The sequence below is a fragment of the Schistocerca americana genome, chromosome X (genome assembly GCF_021461395.2).
Source record: "Schistocerca americana isolate TAMUIC-IGC-003095 chromosome X, iqSchAmer2.1, whole genome shotgun sequence".
NCBI classification, from domain to species: domain Eukaryota; kingdom Metazoa; phylum Arthropoda; class Insecta; order Orthoptera; family Acrididae; genus Schistocerca; species Schistocerca americana.
This window is the reverse complement of record NC_060130.1, coordinates 643,353,265-643,374,917: the sequence shown is the minus strand read 5'-3', so window position 1 is coordinate 643,374,917 and position 21,653 is coordinate 643,353,265. Positions and strand designations below refer to the sequence as shown.

Sequence of the window (21,653 nt, the reverse complement as noted above, 5' to 3'; positions counted from 1 at the left end):
CTAAACGAGAGGATGTGCTACGACTCTTCCGAAGGAAAAATACGAGAATTCATGTAACTTAATTTAGGAAAATCACGGGTAATCTAAATCTAGAATTCCGGACGGTGATTAGAACCCTGCTCCTACCGAATGCGAGTGAAATGTGGCCCAAACTGCCCTGTATCTGAGACGCCAATGTGAACATATTCTTTGGTCGTGAGGACCTTGCCCCAGAAGAATGTAAATCCCATTCCATCCTCCTGAATATGTTGCTTGTTCTAAAAGAAGACAATGGATGCAGGCTTCGAAAGCTACTGACTGCCCCACATTTGAACATTCAATCTAAGGATGCTGCGACGAACCAGTTGGTACAGATGACGTGTCCCAAGCCTTTAGGGTCAAAATTACGCCGATCATAGAGCGTCATAAATTGAATTATTCGAGATAAGGAGAATGAATCTTTAGTTCTTTATCAATTATAAGCAACTTACTGTTCGTAGCAACAACTTAAGCCCACAGCTATGTTCAACCGCCAGTTTGAAATCTTTCATTATAACGGTGCATAACATTTTGTCATAATCTCAGATCTGTGTGTTGTTTGTCGTACATAGAAACAGATAGTTAAGATCCTAAAAAGCAGTTCCTCTTCTGTTTCTACTGAGAGTTTATACACCAATAACTTCACGCAACCCCTACAGGGAAATATACTACGTGGATACATCACAGGCAATCGTGTATCGTTTATTAGGTTCAAATGGTTCTGAGCACTATGGGACTTAACTTCTAAGGTCATCAGTCCCCTAGAACTTAGAACTACTTAAACCTAACTAACCTAAGGACATCACACACATCCATGCCCGAGGCAGGATTCGAACCTGCGACCGTAGCGGTCGCGCGGTTCCAGACTGTAGCGCCTAGAACCCCTCGGCCACTCCGGCCCGTTTATTCGGGAAGGACAGTTAACGTCCATGCGAAATCCTGGCGAACATCCGGAGCAGGTCACATTGTATAAATATCTAGGCACAGTTCTAGCAAGCGATATACATACACTGGTGTGCAAAAAAAAAATATAAGCACGCAAGTAACTTTCGCATGATGTGTCAAAGTCAAGTATCGTATTAGACGTAGCCCACACGTGCAAAGAACTGATACAGTATAATACAGAATGTAACGGGAAGGACAAAGCAATGAGACGAACAGAAATGCCACTTCTATTCAAATAACTACATTGAAGTCTCAGCGATTCATGATGGTCCTCTGGACATTACAGAAGGCGAGACGTGGTTCTTAGTAGGGTGTGTGATCACCAAGGACGGCACTGCACGCTCTGCAGTGTGCTCCCATCATGCTACCCACAAGTTCAGTAAGGAGTTCTGACCGTAAGGGGTTTCTTTCCTTCACCAGCGCGGCTGACAATTGCCGGATGGACGTTGGTTCATGTGAGAGTGCTTAAATATGTCTTCCCAATGTGTCTCATACGTGTTCGATGGGATTTAAGTCGGAGAACGAGTAGGCCAGTCCATTCACCAAATATCCCCTCATTCCAAGAGCTCCTCCACCTGCGCAGTTCGATATGGTCGCACTTTGTCATCCATAAAAATGAAGTCAAGGCCGAATGCACCGCAGAAAAGACGCACATGGGGAAAGAGTACATTAAATGTACCGTGTTCAAAGATCTGGAGATCAGTACGCCAGTGCAATATTATGCCTCCCCACTCCACAACACCTGGACCAGCAAAACGATCGTGTTCGACAATTCTGAACTTACCCTCATATGGCGAGAGGGGGAAACACGCAATGCACCCAGGGACACTGTCAACATTATCGTTTAGGTGGTCCAGGAGTTATGGCGTGGAAAGGCATAATAGTGCATTGGCGGACTGACTTGTAAATCTGTGAACACTCTGCAGTCACCGGTCAACGATACTGTGACAGTCTGCTCCTTCCTCGTGTACGTCTTTTCAAGGTTTCATTCAGCGCTAACTTCATTTTCATGAATAACAATGCACGACTGCATCGAAACAGCGTAGGTAGAGGGGCTCCTGGAACTTCAGGATATTTGGCGAATGGACTGACCTGCCCGTTCGCCCCACTTAAATCCTTTCGAGCACTTATGGGAGGGGATGAATTGGGGAGACGTATCGCAGCAGATCTACACGAACCAATGACCATTCAGCAACTGTCAACCTCACTGGTGGAGGAATGGAACGCTTCACCATAAGAACTCTTAACCAACCTTGAGGAAAGGATGGGAACACGTTGCAGAGCGTGCATCGTCGTCTGTGGTGATCACACACTCTATTAAGAACCATGCCCCACCTTTCTGAATGTCCAGGGGACAATCATGATAACGGTTACTACAGCGTAACTATTGTCTTTGAATAAAAGTGACATTTCCATTCGTTGCCTTGCGTATTACTTTCGGTTATCTTTTATACTGTAGCAGTTCTTTCTATGAATGGTTCAGTTTTCACAGCGCTGTGTTACTATGTAGTGACACATCATGTGAAAATTACTTTCTTCCTTAAGTGTAAAAAGGAACATAAATCCAGTGCTACGGAAGGCGAATGGTAGGCTTTGGGTAATGTTCTGGGAAAGTGGAATTCATGTTTAAAGAAAATCCGATACAAGACAAGACTGCAACCTGAGTCCTAACCAAGTATACGTGATAGTGGACATGGAACGAATTCAGAGATGCACTGCTAGATTGCCGGCCGTGGTGGCCGAGCGGTTCTAGGCGCTTCAGTCTGGAACCGCGCGACCGCTCCGGTCGCAGGTGCGAATCCTGCCACGGGCATGGATGTGTGTGATATCCTTAGGTTAGTTAGGTTTAAGTAGTTCTAAGTTCTAGGGGACTGATGACCTCAGGTGTTAAGTCCCATAGTGCTCAGAGCCATTTGAGCATTTGCACTGCTAGATTGTTATCATGTCGGCAGAGCCCTCAGGAAAGTCTAGTAGAGATGTTCGGAGATCTTAAACGGAGATCTTTGGAGGAGAGACGACGCTGTTCTCGCCGTTGAGCAAATTCAGAGTACCAGCATGAGAGGGCGATTGCATGACCGCCAGCGATAATCTCGCATAAGACTCATGAGAATAAGAATAGCGACATTGGGGTACATACAGAGGCATATAGTCAGTTTTATTTGTTCTCGCTCAATACACGATTGGAATAATAGAGAAAATTGGTAATACTGAAACGAAGTAGCCCTCACTATGCGCTGTGTAGTGGCTTGCGGAGTATATACGCAAATTTAAATGCAGATGTAGAAACGGAACTACCTCTCCCTTCTCCTTCCAAAGCAGCGACGAGAGAATCTATGTTCAGATGCTCATGGACATCGATCTCGAAGTGGGAAGGTGTTTCGAAACCACAGCGCCTTCTCGGACAACGAGAGGTACAGTCTCCGACAGCAGTGACAGCACGTCTCGAACGACCAACTTAAATGCGGCAGGCAGCTATTTGTTACTACAAAACCGCGCCTCACAAGCGTTGTTCGTTAAAGAGTTGCTACTGCCTGAACTGTTAATTCTTTTGATTAACGACCCTAGTCTTTCAACAGGCGAGTCGACTTGGGACTGAGAAGATGCGGCCAGCGTCCGGTCTCGGAGGGCAGGTGGAAGTGGAGCGCGGCGTAACCCGAGAGGGCGAGGCCGATGGCCGGCGTGGGTGCTCCCGTTATAAGCGCACCCGCAATTTCGTCCTCGTAGGTGGAGCCAGCAGGTACGCTGTCGCCGTCCCTCCGGAATGCCAACTCGTCCGACCGGCTCCCGCGTGCGTGTCCAGCCAACGCGTCCCGCGTTAGGCCGACGCACTGCCACCGCCTGCCTTCTCACGCTTCCGGGAAGCCTTACGACCTACGGTCTGCAGTTCTGGGTTTCGTAGCGGAGGACCAGAACATTTACGGGCTTGACATTCGAACTTCTTCGCGGTCTCGAAATTGATGTAGCGAAGGCCATATTCAAAGACGGAAGGATGATCACAGTTTAACGTCCCGTCGATGAGGAAGTCATTAGAGATGGAGCACAAGTTCAAATAGGGAAAGGATGGGAAAGGAAATAGGCCTTGTCTCTTGCAAAGGAACCATCCCTGTATTTGCCTCAAGTGACTTAATGAAACCGCCTTTGATTTTGCAACAGTGATCCTACAGATAGATATCTGTGATGAATTTTCAGCTGCGTCGTTCGGTGAATGGTTGTACTGATTATCTCTTATTTATCGTTGATACTGACGCTTAAATAAATGAACAACTAAACTACTAGCCGTACGATGATTCGTTGGCCACTTAAATGGAAAACAAGGATAGACTGTTAGTGTTTATAGTCCTATGGACATCTAAATATTAGCACGTGTTCGTTCTGACAGGACTGGAGCAAGAATTTGAACATAGCGTTCTTCAATGGCTTATCCTCGCCTGACATGATCAACTGAAACCACTGAAAAGATCAGTCAAAATCTCAGATTGTAAGTTTGCAGTTCACTCCCACAATACACGAGTTCAATAGTTTAAAGTGACCCAATTCGTTCAGATTCTTGCAGTAGCTAGGACATTTCTTAAAACTTGACATTGTGCGGTATCGAAGTGTAGTGTATCCTCTATTTGCTAGGATCTCCATAAATCAGAGCTACTGTATGACTTTCGAAACGTAACAAAAACTTCATAAATATGTTATCGTGTGGTATAGGTATACTGCCCGCTTCCGTAGCCCAGGTCACTGACACGTATGTACGATGGCGCTCTACTCTTAGGTAGTACCGTCACTAATGATCTTGATGTCGACGGGTTATTAAACCCCAATATTCCTACCTTCCTTCGGAGATAGTCGATTAGAGTCAATGTGGAGGTAGAAATGGTCACCGCTAGTATCTGAAGGCGTCAGATTCCTGATCACTAGACTTTCCACCACGGTATGGGACTCCAAATCTTTCTGCAGTGTCTAATGGAATAATGGCAAGTGATAATGTTAATAGTAAACCATCATTCGGGTAGGACGTTAAAGTCGGCTGCCGACATTGTGGTATCCGAGGGAATAGGCTAGTGCAGGCTCCGGCTTTCACCCTCTCCGTTCCCCAAAGCTTTAAAAACACAACGCTAAGCTGTACAAGCACTATCACAGTCATTCACATGAACAGGTACGCGCTTGAAATTCTTATCACGTTTGAGGAAGGCAACGGAAAACCTACTTCACGAAGAACTTGCTACGGGCGCCAACGAGAGATCCCTTAATCTGTCTCCATAGCCCGTTTTCTGAGTTTGGGGAAAAAAAAGAAGTAAACAGTCTTCAATTAAATGAATAGTGGGTAAAATCAGGAGCACGCTGCTTCATGTAAATGTGTAGTGGTAACAATAACAAACGATACGCAACCGCAGGGACACTAAGATCAAGAGTAATAAAGACTAATAGAAGACTTCGATTTGTTGCAAGGTTTCTGCGAAAGTGTATCTGTGAAGGAAATTACATACAAAACCAGTTGTAGAGCACTGCAGAGTTTGGCGTATTTATGAAGCTAGGGTGATAGCAGAAATAGATCGAATTCAGAGAAGGGCTGCAGGTAGCGTAACAGGTGGGTGTAGCCCACACGAAAGGGTAAAATAGATTCTCGGGGATCTTTAAGGGGAACCTCTCGACGAAGAACGGCTTAGTTCTCACGAAAGGGTAGAGTAAATTTAGAGAACCGGTATTCGGAAAGAGTTTTCGACAATTCTGCTGCCTCTATCGTGTATTTCGCACAAGGACGTGAGAATACTAGACACATAAGAGCACCTAGCAAGACTCATTTTCCCTTGTTCGGTTCGTGAATGGAATATAACAGACAAATGCTAATATTAACACGAAAGATGCTCTACCATGCATGGTTTGCGGACTACGCCGGGTGTAAACGATAACGTTTTACAGTGTACCACCGTGGTCTGGGGGAAGGCAAGACGAACAGTTTGATATAGAACACTTGCGCTGTATCAAGCCAGGAATAAAGTTCAAAATGGCCTGCAAAAGCCACCTAAGCTACGTGCCGCGCGAAATTTTCAATAACGTCTTGCTCTCTTGCGCCACTATCTTAGTCAACTATTTCGTTGGCATTAATAATTTAAACTTTCCCGTGAGGATAATGAAAGAAAAAGGCGTTTGTAGAGGAAATGCAATAACTAATTACGTTTACAATACAATCTCAGCTTAACCCTCATAAGCACAAGAGTTTCGTAGTAAGAGGATTTACATGTTAATTTTTAATGTTAATTTTTAATGTTAATTTTATGGTGTTTAGATTCACAATACTTAGAGGCAGAATTTACACATGTCAATTTTACATTTTCTGAGTGCCAGAACAAGAGGCTGTTAATATTCAAAGACGATTTTAGCCAGCATCTGCGTGGCGTGCTTGCGCTTCAGCTGAGGTGGATTTTGAGGGCCAATTTGAGGCTTTTCCCCGGCTTGATGGACCGCAAGTGTCCTATACCAAATGGTTCAAATGGCTCTGAGCACTATGGGACTTAACGTCTGAGGTCATCAGTCCCCTAGAACTTAGAACTACTTAAACCTAACTAACCTAAGGACATCACACACATCCATGCCAGAGGCAGGATTCGAACCTGCGACCGTAGCGGTCGCGCGGCTCCAGACTGAAGCGCCTAGTACCGCTCGGCCACACCGGCCGGCTACCAATTTATCAGTCTCGACTTCACCTATACCACTGTGGTGCTTTGAATACAGTATCATTTACACACTGTATATCTAGATGTAGGTATCGATTAGATACGGAGCATAAGTTTGGACTGGGGAAGGAAAAACCACTATCATTTGCAAAGGAGCCATACCAGCATTTCCCTTAAGCAATTCTGGGCTACATACAAATCCTGAATGTCGGTAGCTGGACAAGGATTTGAACAGCCGTCCTTCAGAATACGAGTCCAGCGTCTTAACAACATCGCTCAGTGTCAGGTTCGAGTCCTGCTAACGAATGCACTATACAGTGGCTTGCGAAGTATAAAGATGCGACCTGAAGCGAAAATCGGTTCCGAATACCGGATGCTGGACCAATCTCGTAATAGCGTGACTAATGCTGGAGCACTGATAACGACGAGCGCATTATGAAAATTGTACTATTATCGCAACAACTGCAGAGAAGCGAAGCTTTACGACGAGTTCGTGATCTGCAGGCGAACTATGTCCATTATCGATGCGATCGTATCCACGTTGACGCGCTACAACTTTGTAAACTACTTCACCATAAAAGGGAGATAGCCGATACGGAAGGCGCGCCCGATCTAAAGCTAAACAAGGTGGCCGGAGGCCAACGGCCTAGCCCGCACGCATAACAGGAAATCGCCACGTCGGCCGTTGCTTTACGATTAGCTGGAGCGCAGTCGTTGGCCAAGGAAAACGGAAAAGAAAGAAAACAAAGCCCGCTGCCTCGACCCGGCCACCTCCGCGAGGCAGTCATATATTTGGGCAGGCGGCGGAGGTGCAGAGAGGCCGCGCCAGCACACGATGGGCCTCGCGATACGTTGTGGCGCCCGCTGCATACCAACAGCCAACTGCCTCTGCTACCGTACTGCGCCGCTTCTCACCGCTTTTCTTGGCATTCCGCCGCTCCAGTCTTAGTCACCACCTACAGCTTGTGCAGGACTTATGACATCGCGTTTCGTGGAACACTAAACTGAGGCAACCGCTAACTTGGCATTTCGTTTCCTGATATATGTGGGCAAGAGGACAATTTAAATTATTCCAATATTCTTATTCAAGAACGAGTGTATCTTGCCATCTCCAGCAGCCTCAGATAAAGAGGCGATACGCCTTAATTCTGCGATAACCGCTTCGTTATCGCACTACTGAAAAAGAGCATGGGATTCATGTACATGATGTTATTTGGCACTGGTTCAAAAGTTTTATAAACAAATTATTGTTGTGTTTTTTTCTGTAGTAAATAAGGACCATGGGAAGTCATTGCATCCGTCTACGTAGCTGATTTGTCGCTGTGTGTGACTGCCACACAGTGGAGCCGGATTCGATTCCCGATACTGCCAGGTACCTTTCCTCGGTCGGGAGACTGGAACGGGTACACTCAGCTTCGTGGTACCAGCTGAGGAGCTACTTGACCGAGTGGCAAGGCCTAGAGGTCACGAAACTTGACAGCGGCCGGGAGAGCAGTGTGTCGACTCCCTGACCTCCATGCTGCACCCAATAACACCATTGGCAGAGGATGATACGGTAGTCGGTCGGCACTGACGGGACTTCCAGGGGCTCTGGTCTGAGTTAACGTCACAAATTTAATGAACTATTTATATAAACACGCTTTAATTTATTTTACAAAAATACTATAGTGCCTAAAATACCCGCCAGGTTAGCCGAGAGCGCTAATGCGCTGCCTCCTGGACTCGGGTATGGCGCGCCGGACCCGGATCGAATCCGCCCGGCGGATTACCGTCGTCGGTCGGTGTGCCGGCCAGCCTGGATGTGGTTTTTAGGCGGTTTTCCACATCCCGCTACGTGAATACCGGGCTGGTCCCCACGTTCCGCCTCAGTTACACGACTCGCAGACATCTGAACATGCTCGCACTATTCCATTAATTACACTCGACGCAGACAGCAGGGGTACACTAATTCCGTCCTGGGGGGTACGGGGTGGCGGCAGGAAGGGCATCCGGCCGCCCCTTTCCACTAGCCTTGCCAAATCCGTTCCTAACAACGCCGACCCTGCGTCAGCGAGGGACATGGCACCAGTGAAAGAAAGAAAGAAAGAAAGACTACAGTGCCTAAAGTATTACTCTATTTTTCTGTGAATCAGCTGAACGTACTTGTATAAATTTTATTCAAGTGAATTGACAAATCCTGCGGGAAACTTTTCCCTCGTTTGCAATGAAACAAACAAGTATGAAGCACTTGCTGTCCTGCAGATCACTTAATATGTGCCAGCTTCTGACAAATTATTGCGCTGCACAGGTAGGCACTACCAATTGTGCGTAATCAGTGGGTCACTATGGGCAACAATGCCAGTTAAAATGAAGTTGGACCCTTTAGTGCTCGTACAGTGGGTACTGTAAACAAGTGCTTCTTGAGAACAAGACCATCCATTAAAGGGTTAAAATTTCTTATATCCCTACAGTAGAATTCCAATCCTCGAACGGAGCGAGATGGCGCAATAGTAAGACTCTAGACTCTCATTCGGCAGAAGCAGGGTTCAGAGCCCCGTCCGGGCACCTATATTTAGGTTTCCGTGGTTTTCCCGAGTCACACAAAGCAAATGCCGAGGTAGTTTCTTTGATTGTGAAGTTCCTTTCCCATCCTCATTCATTCCACCCTGTGTTCCTGTGTTTAAGGACCTCGTAGCTCACGGGACGACAAACCCAGTTCTTTCTATCTTAGAACTTCCGTTATCTCATGTATGTTTTATCTTTCGCTCTATATCATAATTTCCTTTGACTCTGACGTACGGCACGACAGAAACGATGCCACTTGTGTTGGTTGATGTAGCCGGACACCGCTTATGAAAGAACTAACTCGATATCCATCAGAAGTTTATTTAGGAAATTCACGAAAAACTTTAACCGAGATGACTGGACTAGTATTCGAATTCGTCTCTTCCCGGTCGTTATTTCAGTAGCTTTACCAGTGGACAAACTCGTCCCTTCACTATTTTCCTTAGTAATGCATTTAACCCTACGCCACAACGTCTTCTGATGTGGATCCTCGAAGAAGATCAAAAGTCTTTTCCTGAGTGCAACTCTGACCAAAATATATTCATTTGGACATCAGCCACGGAACTAAATCTATGCGACTCGTAACAAAGTTCACTACCTGTAGTTGCAATGTTTGTAGTGCTGTGGTCTGAAGATACCGAACCAGTTACTAATGACTGTTCCTAAAAGAGACACAAATTTTTACGAATCCGATCTTTACACTACATAACAGACCTAGGACTCGATCCCAGATATCTCGCATCCACACACAGCGTTCTATTGTAGCATCTCTTATGATCTGCTGTGATATTTCATACTCCCACATCTGTTTCCCCGAATAGTTCGAGAATACTTGGTCCGAACGATCGCAAATGCCAGAGTCTAGCTTGATTCCCAGACGGGACATTAAAGAAGCAAAAACTAAAACTCAGTGTTTACCCACGTGTTCTGACAACGAATGACAGCTATACTTCCACAAGTGTGCCTTACAATACAGAAAAGCTTTATTCTCCTCTAACTTGTGTCCCTCCAAAGAGGACCTGTGTGAAGTTCTGCTCAAACTTACCTACACGTAAACCTCATGGTTTACGATATTAAGACAATAGACTCACATTTGGGTGGTTCGAAGTTCAAATCCCAGGCCAACCATCAACATTCACGACTGTTCTTGATAAATCCTAACTAATTCAGTAAAATGCTGAATGGTATGTGCAGGAGGTTCAATTTCTTTTGCAACCGTTATACAACTGAGCTAGTGCTCCTTCTCTAACGGCCTTGAAGTTGAAGATATGTTAAACATCAATCTCCTTTCGGTACTATGGGCCAGTAGGCAGATATTATTCGTCTCAGTCTATATTCGTAGTATATCAGACAGCTGGCGGACCAAGATGGGTGCTGTCTTAAAGCGATGGTTGTACTAAATTCAACAAAGTTTGTTGCCATTATTAGTATTTTATTGTTAATATTGCATACAGAAGAAAGTCGTAAAGGGCGGCCGTAAGTGTCAGCGATACAACCGCATGTACCTTAAGCACAGAAACTGAATGGGGAGGTATTAAGCTAGGTAGAGAATCACCAGTGAACAACTCTGTCTGATGGAGCGAAGACGAGTTTCGATTAGTCGCATGCAGATGGCTAGAGAGAAGTGTTTTTGGCTGCCGGCCTTTAGACAATGGGAAGCAGGTGGGCCGTGACGCCGGCTTCCCTGGGCGAAGCGGCCACCCGAGGAAGCCAACTGTATCGCCAAACAACGGCACAACTGTGATCTAGCTTCGTTCTTGCGTCTCAGACTCACAGTCTGTTCACTAGACCTCAAAATGAAAATGAAGTACCTATCCCTTGACGCGCACAAGATAACTTTTGCAAATATTATCTTTCTCTGTTCTTACCAGTGCTTGTCACTTGTACAAATGAACATCTTGAGATCATCAAAATGCGAAACACAAACCATATACAGCAAGTAGAGCATAAATTTGTTCTGTTGAAACTATCTAATATATGACTATGGCACTAGGTATCACTTGATTAGCATGGTTACTAAAACTGATGCAATTGTAGCTGTCCTACACCCACGTCCTGTAACACCAGTTTACAATAATTTGATTTTTGGAAAACTCTTAATTTTGTTTGCAAATCATAAATCTTACCATTTTACTATTAGCAACATAAAGTGAAGCACGCATGAACTATAAAGTAGGTTCGAAACCGCAGTATTTACTAAGCATGGACGCACTGGAGATGATATACTCTTGCCTTATTGTGGTCCAAGAACAGCTTAAAAATACTCTTATAGGAGAATCTGTCACTAAACATGGAATACGAATGTTGTGCATCATACCATATTTGTTATACGCACAAGACTAACATATAAGGGCAGTCAAACGAAAACGAGACATACGGAAAAAAGTAAGTAAACTGTTTATTATATCAAAAATAACCGCCACAGCTGTTAACACATTGCCGGCCGAGGTGGCCGTGCGGTTAAAGGCGCTGCAGTCTGGAACCGCAAGACCGCTACGGTCGCAGGTTCGAATCCTACCTCGGGCATGGATGTTTGTGATGTCCTTAGGTTAGTTAGGTTTAAGTAGTTCTAAGTTCTAGGGGACTAATGACCTCAGCAGTTGAGTCCCATAGTGCTCAGAGCCTTTTTTTTTTTTTTTTTTTTTGTTAACACATTTACCCGACTGTGAGATAAGAAGGTCAGTGCCGCATGTTTGAAGAACCATGATTGCACCCAGGCGTGAACTTCTTCGTCCGAAACAAATCGACCGCCACGAATGTCTTTCTTCAGGGCTCCAAAAATATGAAAATCGCATGAGGAGAGATCGGGACTGCGTAAAGGGTGTGTAAGGGTTTCCCAGCAAAAGTTCTGCAGCGTAGTCGAAACGAAGGTGAAGAAGTTTCGCTGGGACGCCTTTACACATCCTCCAGACATTCCCGATGTCTTTCCATGCGAGTTACATATTTTTGTGCCCTGTAGAAAGACAAGATTGACCATCGATTTGCTCCTGACGAAGAGGAGCGTGCCTGGATACAACCGTGACTCCGTAGGTAACCGTAAAGATTTTTCCATGAAGGCACTAAGCGTCTTGTCTCATAGGAGGGTAGTGTATTAACAGTTATGGCGATTATTTTTGTAACAATAAACTTACTCGTTTTCATTTGACTGTTAGTTATAGATAAAAGACACGTCAGGTGTGTCAAGTACTTGCGCCTTGAAATCAAACTATCACTCTTTGGCGTTGTAATCTGATGCAAAGAATGACAAAAGCTGCATTTATGTTCAAGATCAAAATGTAGGTAGCAGTATCACACTTTCTCGTAGTGACTACAGTCTCACCAGAGATGTTGCAGGGATTTTCTGCCTCCTGGACGAGACTCGTCTACAGGAACACCAGCTTGTGGAATAATATAATATGTCATACAAATACAACCTTAAGCATTTGTTTGCCAATGCACTCTAATCACAGTTGTTGAATGCACGGCATAATACAGCCCACCATAGTCTATTTCACACTTGCAGTCCTCAAACCTTAATAATACTTTTATATTTATCAATAAACCACTCTATTCATAGATTCGTTTACTAACTGGTAAATACATAATGTGATGTGATAAAAATGAAAAGCAGAAGAAATAGCAGCTTTTTCCAACATTTGAAAGTTTTATTTCATATTATAATACAAAATAAAAATGGAGTGAAGTTTAGGCAACACTGTGTTACTAACCATAACAGCAGCTGACTCATGTTTACGCAGAGCAAGTCATCTACTTCAGGTCTAATACATTTTCATAACTTCTCCATATTCGTCCAAAAATAAGTCAGTTTAGCGCAATTAAATTGGAGTTTTTAAATTTGTATATTAATTCCACTGAAAATCTCTACAACTTATCCCAGCAAGACCTCTCCAGCGAAGGAGACGGACCCGCTGCATTAATTATCGACCTCCAGTATTGCTACAACCACACAAGAGATCCTGAGGCTTTGTCACCAAGAAATTTTTATTTTAAAATTATACGATGGTGAGAATCGTCCAGTCCTTTAAGCACAAGCTTCCAAGATAGTCTTTATCAAGCCGCATGCCGTAGGCCATATATATGCACCTCTGATACCAGACAGTACTGGATTCTGTATCTATAAACAACAGACCATAGATACACTTTTAATTGCGTCCCTACTATCTTATACTTAGATTTATTTCCTGGTACGAGGAAAAAATGAAGATTCCAAAATCCTCTTCCTCCAATTCGCCTAGTGGTGGCCAGTGCTATCAAGTACATACCCTCAGATAACATAGCTGAAGTTCCACAGTAGCCTAAATGAAAACATACAGAATAACAGCTATAAGACTGTGATTTATAGCATAGTCTAAAATAATATTGTTGTCGCAGGAGCTCCCGCATCAGTGTCAGATGAAGACCAGCAACGCCAAGTACAGATCGCCGTCGTGCAGCAGGGAGTAGGCCCATCAGCACCCCCTCCACCACAGCCCGGAAATGTGTGGATTCAGGTGCCTCAGCAGCCAGGCGGTGGCTACCCACAGCAGCCAGGTGGTGGCTACCCACAGCAGCCAGGTGGATATCCTCAACAGCCTGGTGGTTATCCTCAGCAGCCTGGCGGCTACCCTCAACAGCCAGGTGGCTACCCACAGCAACCAGGTGGCTACCCACAGCAGCCAGGTGGCTACCCTCAACAGCCAGGTGGCTACCCTCAACAGCCTGGTGGCTATCCTCAGCAGCCTGGCGGCTATCCTCAGCAGCCAGGTGGCTACCCTCAGCAGCCAGGTGGCTACCCACAACAGCCAGGTGGCTACCCTCAGCAGCCTGGTGGTTTCCCACAGCAGCCAGGTGGTCAGCCACAGCAACCAGGAGGCATTCCTGAGCAGCCACAGCCGCAGCCACAACCCCAGCCACAGCCACAACCCCAGCCACAGCCTCAGCCTGGTAAGATTCCAAATTGTATCCATATTGAACAATATTCTCACACTACATTGGTTGTCACTGACTGAGACATTGTGGCTACACATTCACTTCTTCAAGCTTCATTCGACGTACTAGATTTATCCAGGGTAGACAGATAAAGAGTAAAATTCACTGAACTTTCTGAGACCAACCATTTGAATAAGAATTCAGTACCATCAGGAATCATAATATCATTAAGTATTGTAGTGATATCCAGATTTTATCCTTGAACTGTCTTGTGGCAGCAATCTTTAAACTATGGTCTTAGATCATAAAGTTAATAGCTATGAGAATGATCAATAATTTTTCTTAGAGATAGTGTATTTTTGAAACACGGCTAGTTACTAATTCACCCTTCTCTGATCTTATAATATTAAACCTATTCTGAGTGATATATTGAATCCAGTTTTTATCCATGGAATGATACATTTTACAAGTTTTTTTCTTGTGGGGGTCCACAACCTCACTATGTTTTAAGAAAGAAAACATGATTCAAACAGCCTGAAATATATTTATTGTCTGTGTTGTTAGCACATTTCAACTGATAGTCATTTTCAAAAGTGTTCAAATGTGTGTGAAGTGCTAAGAGACCAAACTGCTGAGGTCATCGGTCCCTAGACTTACACACTACTTAAACTAACTTATAATAAGGACAACACACACACCCATGTCCGAGGGAGGACTCGAACCTCCGGGTGGGAGGGGCAGCGCAATCCGTGACATGGTGCCTCAAACAACGCGGCCACTCAGCGCGGCAAGTCATTTTCAAGCACTTATCAAAGGCCTCAGTCTTCACATCACATTTGAATAAATAGGAAGGTCATACGTAAAGGCACACATCGCTTTCACGTGCGTCTGTAGCACAAATACAATCCAATAGTGCACTAAATTACATCCATAATAATACGCATACACTGTTTATATAGTAGTGATATTCCTTAACACCGTCACCTCACTTCTGGTCCCTATAAGATTACTTTTGAGACATTAATTACAATCATCTAAGTGCCAGTTGTTAGCTTCACATCTATTTTCTCCATTAAAATTCATTTGATGGCTAAAATCTACTAACACGTTTTAAATCATGCGGAGCTTGCATACCAACAACCAAATTACTACATCAAAACGTAGGTCGCCAATAATGTCGTGCGAAGGTGAGCCCCAAAATATCTCCTGGAGCACAAGTCCGCTGCACATAAATTATGGTAATGTGTCTGTTCTCCCCAAAGAAAATCTGGATCAAGCCAGTTAGACAGGTAATCTGCACCTACACTGGAAAGTGCCTAGAATTTCCACGTGAGAAGGATGAAACAGTTTAAATACTTGTAAGGAAATAACATGTCACACTGGCAAACAAATGAAAATTTAAAGATATTTTATTCAGTATGCAATATGAGAAAACTGGAAGGTAACGTAGTAGTTAAAGTCTAATGATTAACTGTGTCAAGAACTATAAGTTGGAATCTAGGATCACACTCCCAGAGATGGAGCGTAATGTGTATTGTTTGATATTCTGCGCACAGAGCCAGCGACGGAGAGCCCCGAGTTGGCAGAGCTTCGCAAGAGCTGCAAAGCTCCCCGCGGACAGTTCCCCACCAAGGACTGCCACAAGTTCGTCAACTGCTGGGACGACGTCGTCATCGAGCAGGAGTGCCCTGCCGGGCTGGCCTTCAGTGAGGAAGGTTTCTGCGACTACCCTTACAACGTGGATTGTGGCTCCCGTACTACAGATAGTAAGTCAACCTCAGTACCTTGGCATAATTATAGCCTTAATAATGTTGACCCTTTATGTTTATGCCTACCATTTAAGGAAAATTATATAATTCCCTTGATGGATTCTCATTCAACTCAGTGTGGCACAATAACTATAGATTTTGATCTTTATCTACTTCAAGATGTAATTCACCTCTTTTCAACTGAAATAATGCGGAAAAATAATCTTAATTGCTACACATTTGTAATTTGTTCATGTGGTCCTAATCACCGTATTGATTCAGTTCGAATAAAACCGATAGAATAGGTCTGAATAGATCAACTGCGTCGCTACAGCAATGTAGCTTGATATATAAATGACCTGTGTTAACTGTACGTAACCTGATATCATTGCTCTGAAGAACTCACAAGATTTTCTTCAGAACTGAGAAGTAGCATGTAAGATTGTTTCTGATTACTCAGTATCGATGAGTCGACAACTCTGCCATTGGGAACCAATCTGACTTTTTCGGGAGATGAACCAGAGGAATCACAGTAGCATAAAGAATGTAACTCAAAATTTCCCTCGCTTATCGTTAGTATGATCAACCGACATCATCAGCGCCATATAAAAGATTATAACTTCCATAATCGAAAATTTTGAATGATAAATGACATTTAAACCACACGACATAGCTGTTCGACTAGACTTGAAAACCTCTCAAAAACGTGGTAACCAAGAATCAATGTCAAAGAGGCTACGGACAGTTCATTAACGTGACATTCTTTCCTACCCAGGTTCCTGCGATCGAAACAAATCAACGTTTACAGATATTTTCAGATGAAATAAACTATGGCAGTAAAATAGTATCAGGATACGACATTTAAAATTTGTTCCATATACACTGACTACCCAACATTCAGAATGTTTCAACGTGAGATCGGGAGTATAAAAGTACAGCAGCACACAAACTGTAAGAACTACCTGAGAAATGGAAAGGAGAGATTTGTTGGATTCATTACAAGGTAAGGATCCCGGCAAGATTGTAGGCTTAGTCTCCTGCTTTTAGTAATGTAACTGGAAATAGCAATGAAGGCATATAGCTGCAAAGTTAAAAAGCTTATCATTGGAAACTATCACATGAAATCCGTTCAATTGACAAGATTTGGCTTTAGCCGACAGCTTCGTGACAGTAGCCGCTAGTGAAGAAAACTTCCAACATACTATCAATGTCTCGTGAGAAGAGTTGAAGAAATAGGGAATTGATTTAAATGTCGAAAAACAAAAAGTATGATTGTAAAGCAAAGAAAAGAATGGTCTAACATCAAAGCTGAAAAAAGGTTCAAGAACAGGTTTGCATATTTCAGGACTTGCGCTCTATCGTCAGTGGTAGATGAGAAGAAAAAATTAGGGAAAGATTAAGAGTGACAGGGTGTTTAATACAGTCAGACGAAACTTCCTGAAAAAGCCGAGAGACATCAAAGAGACAAACATAGCTTGGTATAGAATTTTCTACATCCAGACATTGATATATGGTTGCGAATCTTGGGTAGTGAACGTGCGAAGAAAAACCTCAGATCCAAGCAAGAGACATTAAATACCCCCATAAAACAGAAAAAAAGGTGTAGGAGAGATAGGATCCGAAGTACATCCACTCACAAAAAATTAAATAGAAAAACTCTAGAGAAGACTATCCAAGAGCCACAAATGGAGTTGCATGGTCAAGTCCAGCGAATATCGAAAGGTCGCCTGCGAAGGTAAACGAAGGGGGTGGGGGAAGATAGGGTAGAGAGGAAGAGAACAGTTAATAAGATATGGGAGAAGGAAACAGAAGAAGCGCTGCAAGAGAAATGGCCGAAGGCGAGAGAAGCAGTACTACGACTGCAGACGCCGAGGTATAGAAGTCGTAAGTATCCCCACACAGAGAGGTAGATGTTGATTAGATTAAATAAGAACACTTTCAACCTATTTCTCATCACTGTTCCTGACATGCCAATACCTGAAAATTCGTCGATTAACACTGTCCACACATATTGATAAAGCTAACTCGTTGTGTAATCCTGTAATTATTTAATGCTCGGTGAGAGTGGCTAGGTAAGTGTGAACTGCGAGAAACGCTATGTAAGTAAGGGTATCACAGCCACCGTACGCCCCGGAGGGTGAAATGGAAAGCAGCAGACGTGGACTGTAGCACGTCCAACAGCAGTGTATGTCCGTTGCAGAGCCAGCGCCGCTGGGAGACGCGTCGTGCCCTACGCCGTACGGCACCTACCGGAGCGACAAGAACTGCAGCGCCTTCGTCGTCTGCGTAGCCGCCACTCCGTACCTCTTCAACTGCCCCGAGGGCCTCGACTTTAATGACGTAAGTCCACATACTATCTAACAGTAATATGCAGCACATCGCCTAAATACGTAGTGTCCCAAACAGCTATGAAGCAAATCGTACATATTGCAGCGTATCCTAAATGAACGCTTGGAGATAAGGAACTAATCGTCAAAATGAATACTAAGCTTTGTTCCCATAATATCCTACATCTTATAGCAATGACTTACGCTAATAGAGATTGTTCTCAGTAAGGACAACCGGACTCAGTGCACGCTTTACATCAGCCCATAAAATGTTGCAGCGCTCTCTCAGATATCCAAATGGCTCTGAGCACTATGGGACTCAACATCTTAGGTCATAAGTCCCCTAGAACTTAGAAATACTTAAACCTAACTAACCTAAGGATATCACACACACCCATGCCCGAGGCAGGATTCGAACCTGCGACGTAGCAGTCCCGCGGTTCCGGACTGCAGCGCCAGAACCGCACGGCCACCGCGGCCGGCATCAGATATCCCTGTTGTCTTTTGTACAATGAGACAGATAGATAGGACCCTGAAAACATTTTGTCTCCAGTTTCTACTCGGGTTTCTACAGCAGCAGCTTCATGTAACCTTATGTGAAAAAATTTTTACGAGTGACATGCACCAGTCGTACTGGCCATGTGACAGGATATCCCCTTTCAATTGAGAATGAGAGTACCTATTGCTCAGGTGCTCACGGACATTAATACCAAAATGAGAAGGCGTACTGCCGTGCTCAAATAGTACCCTCTAGCAGACAACAGAAGGCAGGCCTACAGTCTACAACAAATGTGGCGGCGCATTTCGAATGTCGAATGAACAAATATATGCCGCACGCAGCATTTGTGCGACATTAGTAGTTCATAAAAACGTGCCTCACATGCATAGCTCATTCAAGGCTGCCTAAAATATATATTTCCGATCACTGGTTTCCTATCTCAAAATACACAGTTTGGGATTCTCAACAGGCTGTATAACTTTGATCCTAGGGTTTTCAGACACCCTGCGTTGTGTGTGTGTGTGTGGTGTGTGTGTGTGTGTGGATGCGTGTGTGTGTGTGTGTGTGTGTGTGTGATAACGACAGATACCCGTGGTGCTAGCTACACGATTCGAAATAAACGAAAAGCGAAGATACGGACTTCGTCCTATACCGCGCGCATTCCGCTGCGGAGTGAAAGGCTCATTTTGGAAACCATCTGATTTCTTCTACATTTTACATAAATTTGAGTGAGAACTTTAGAGAATGCGCTTACGTTCACTGAAACTACGTCAGTCATTGATTTAGTCTTGAGTTTCTTCCCACGAGTCTGGTGGAAATAAAACACTGTACTATCACACCGTTGTCTTTCTGTGATACTTAAATGATTTCTAAGTTGACTTCTTGGATATACGCTCGTATTATTGCTTGTAACTATATGTCTCTCCTGTACTCCTGCGTTTTTATAGTACCTATTACTTCTGCTGGACGTAGTTTCACTCATGGGGAGGGGTGAGGTAGAAGGTTAATGATGTATCCAGCACGTATAAGCCCTTTAACGCCAAACACGAACACCTAATTGAAGAACTTCGCTGTACGAAGTAACAAAAACCGCCAAACACGCTTTCAGAGCCCAAAGGTTCACGAAGGAAAATCTAGGAAACAAGGACTGGTAGCAAAATATCTTATCTGTACCCATGGACCGTTGTACATTAGGTAGTTCATAGAGATATCCACACGCTACAAATAGGCACTAGTTACGAGACTGTAGCATAAAGGTATCCTTATAATCCTAGGTGACTATTCTCGACAGAGCGCCATTTACATTTCGGGGGAAAGAGAACTGAGCGATGCGGAGGAACACGTAGCGCAATGTTGACTTCTGTATTGACCTTACGATGGGCTGAGTACAGTGTCGACGTAAGCCGCCAAGAATGTGGGTGATGATGGAGACAGTTGGCTGACCTGTTGTTTGCGCGTGCTGTTGGGCAGGAGCTGGGCGTGTGCGACTACCCGTACCGCGTGGACTGCCGCGGCCTCGCCTCTGCCGGTGACGCCCCCGCTGCCGCCCCCGCACCCGCTCCTGGGCCCGACGGAGCTCCAGCGCCGCCGGCCGAGGGCGGTTTCTACGGCAAGCGCCTGCCTCCTGGTAAGTTGGCACGCCTGCCTCCAGACCTTTGATGACGGCTTCTCCTTCTAAAAACTCCTTCATTGTCCTTAAAAAAGAAAAATTCCCATTCGGTGAAGGGGATCGAATGTGGGCCTTCCTTGTGGTAGCCAGTTGCGCAGATTTGGAGGTCAACTATAAAGCTCTAAAGGAACTGACACACACTTTTGAAAAATATAGGGGCATGGATGCAGTTGGACTGAACCAGAATGGTAGATACTATTACTTTCACACATACAATATCTTCCGTGTAATGTAGTATAGTGTTAGGTACCGAAACTGAATAACTGCACATTATTATCCAATCTACAGCAAATATAGGTTATGTTTGGACGTAACTGTGACTTACTATAAATACAAGGCGACTTCAAATAGTAAGTTACACATTCTTATGACAGGCCAAGTCACTTCTGCTGAATGCTGCTCTACACTTCAGCGTGAGCCACATATATGAGACTATTTTTCAACACAGTCACCAAGTCGCTGTAAACAATCGTCGAAAAGTTCTACCAATCGTTCACTTTCTGGACGACAGAAATCCGCTCTTTAGTTACAGCGCCATTCCAGAACAGCTGTGTGAGCGTTCTCGTCGTTCGGAAATCTCTTTCCCCCCAGGTGTCCTTTCAGCTTGACGAAAAGATGGAAATAACATGGTGCAAGATCTGGGCTTCCTGATCAGTGTCATCCTTCTTATTGCGTTCCTCGTCAAACTGTTAGCGCTATTTAACTACAGCTGGACATGAAGATGCATTCGGTCTGTACACCAGCAGAATTTCATGGTGAATCTGTATGCTGTTTAGACCTTTTCCCAGGAAGAAGCGTAGTGTACCGCGTCCTACAACTTTGGAGTACGTTCCCAGTTGCCACGCTACTTCAAGCGCACACTGCCATGCACCTGTTACCCTTACCACAGTAGAACTGTGTGTGCAGGAAACACGGAATATCTGCTGCCGTGTGACAAAGTGCCACTCATCTTGCCTAACAGTCTTATCGTGGGACGACATGTGTAACTAACTTTCTGAAGCCCCCATGTGCGTGTATAGAAATACTTTCAAAACGGAAAACAATTTGAGTGAAAACCAAAACAGAGAAACACCACATTTGTCGAAATCGATGCTATGTGGTCAGAAGCAATCTGAAAAGCAATAACTGTTAAGAACTGTTAAGAAAACATTCGATACCTTGCGCCATTTTAGAGCTAATTAGCGTCGAAGTCCGCCAATCAGGCCTTTGCGTGCGCAAATTCAAGCGGCCCGCCAGTTACAATTAGTGTCAGTTGTTCTCTTACTGTAGATGATAGGGCACGAGACTGCTCAGCCTTTGGTTAGGTTTCAGTCCTTACTGCAGTCCCAT

General features: G+C 44.4%; 1 protein-coding gene across 1 annotated transcript in view; it reads left to right on the top strand.

The window, feature by feature from the left end:
* Nucleotides 1-21,653, top strand: part of LOC124555221 (nascent polypeptide-associated complex subunit alpha, muscle-specific form-like) — a 43,730-nt gene that overhangs the window by 16,524 nt on the left and 5,553 nt on the right. The window contains exons 3-6 of the mRNA XM_047129075.1: nt 13,545-14,096; nt 15,638-15,847; nt 18,030-18,169; nt 20,126-20,282. Coding sequence (XP_046985031.1) covers nt 13,545-14,096; nt 15,638-15,847; nt 18,030-18,169; nt 20,126-20,282 — 1,059 coding nt within the window. The remainder of the gene's footprint in view (nt 1-13,544; nt 14,097-15,637; nt 15,848-18,029; nt 18,170-20,125; nt 20,283-21,653) is intronic.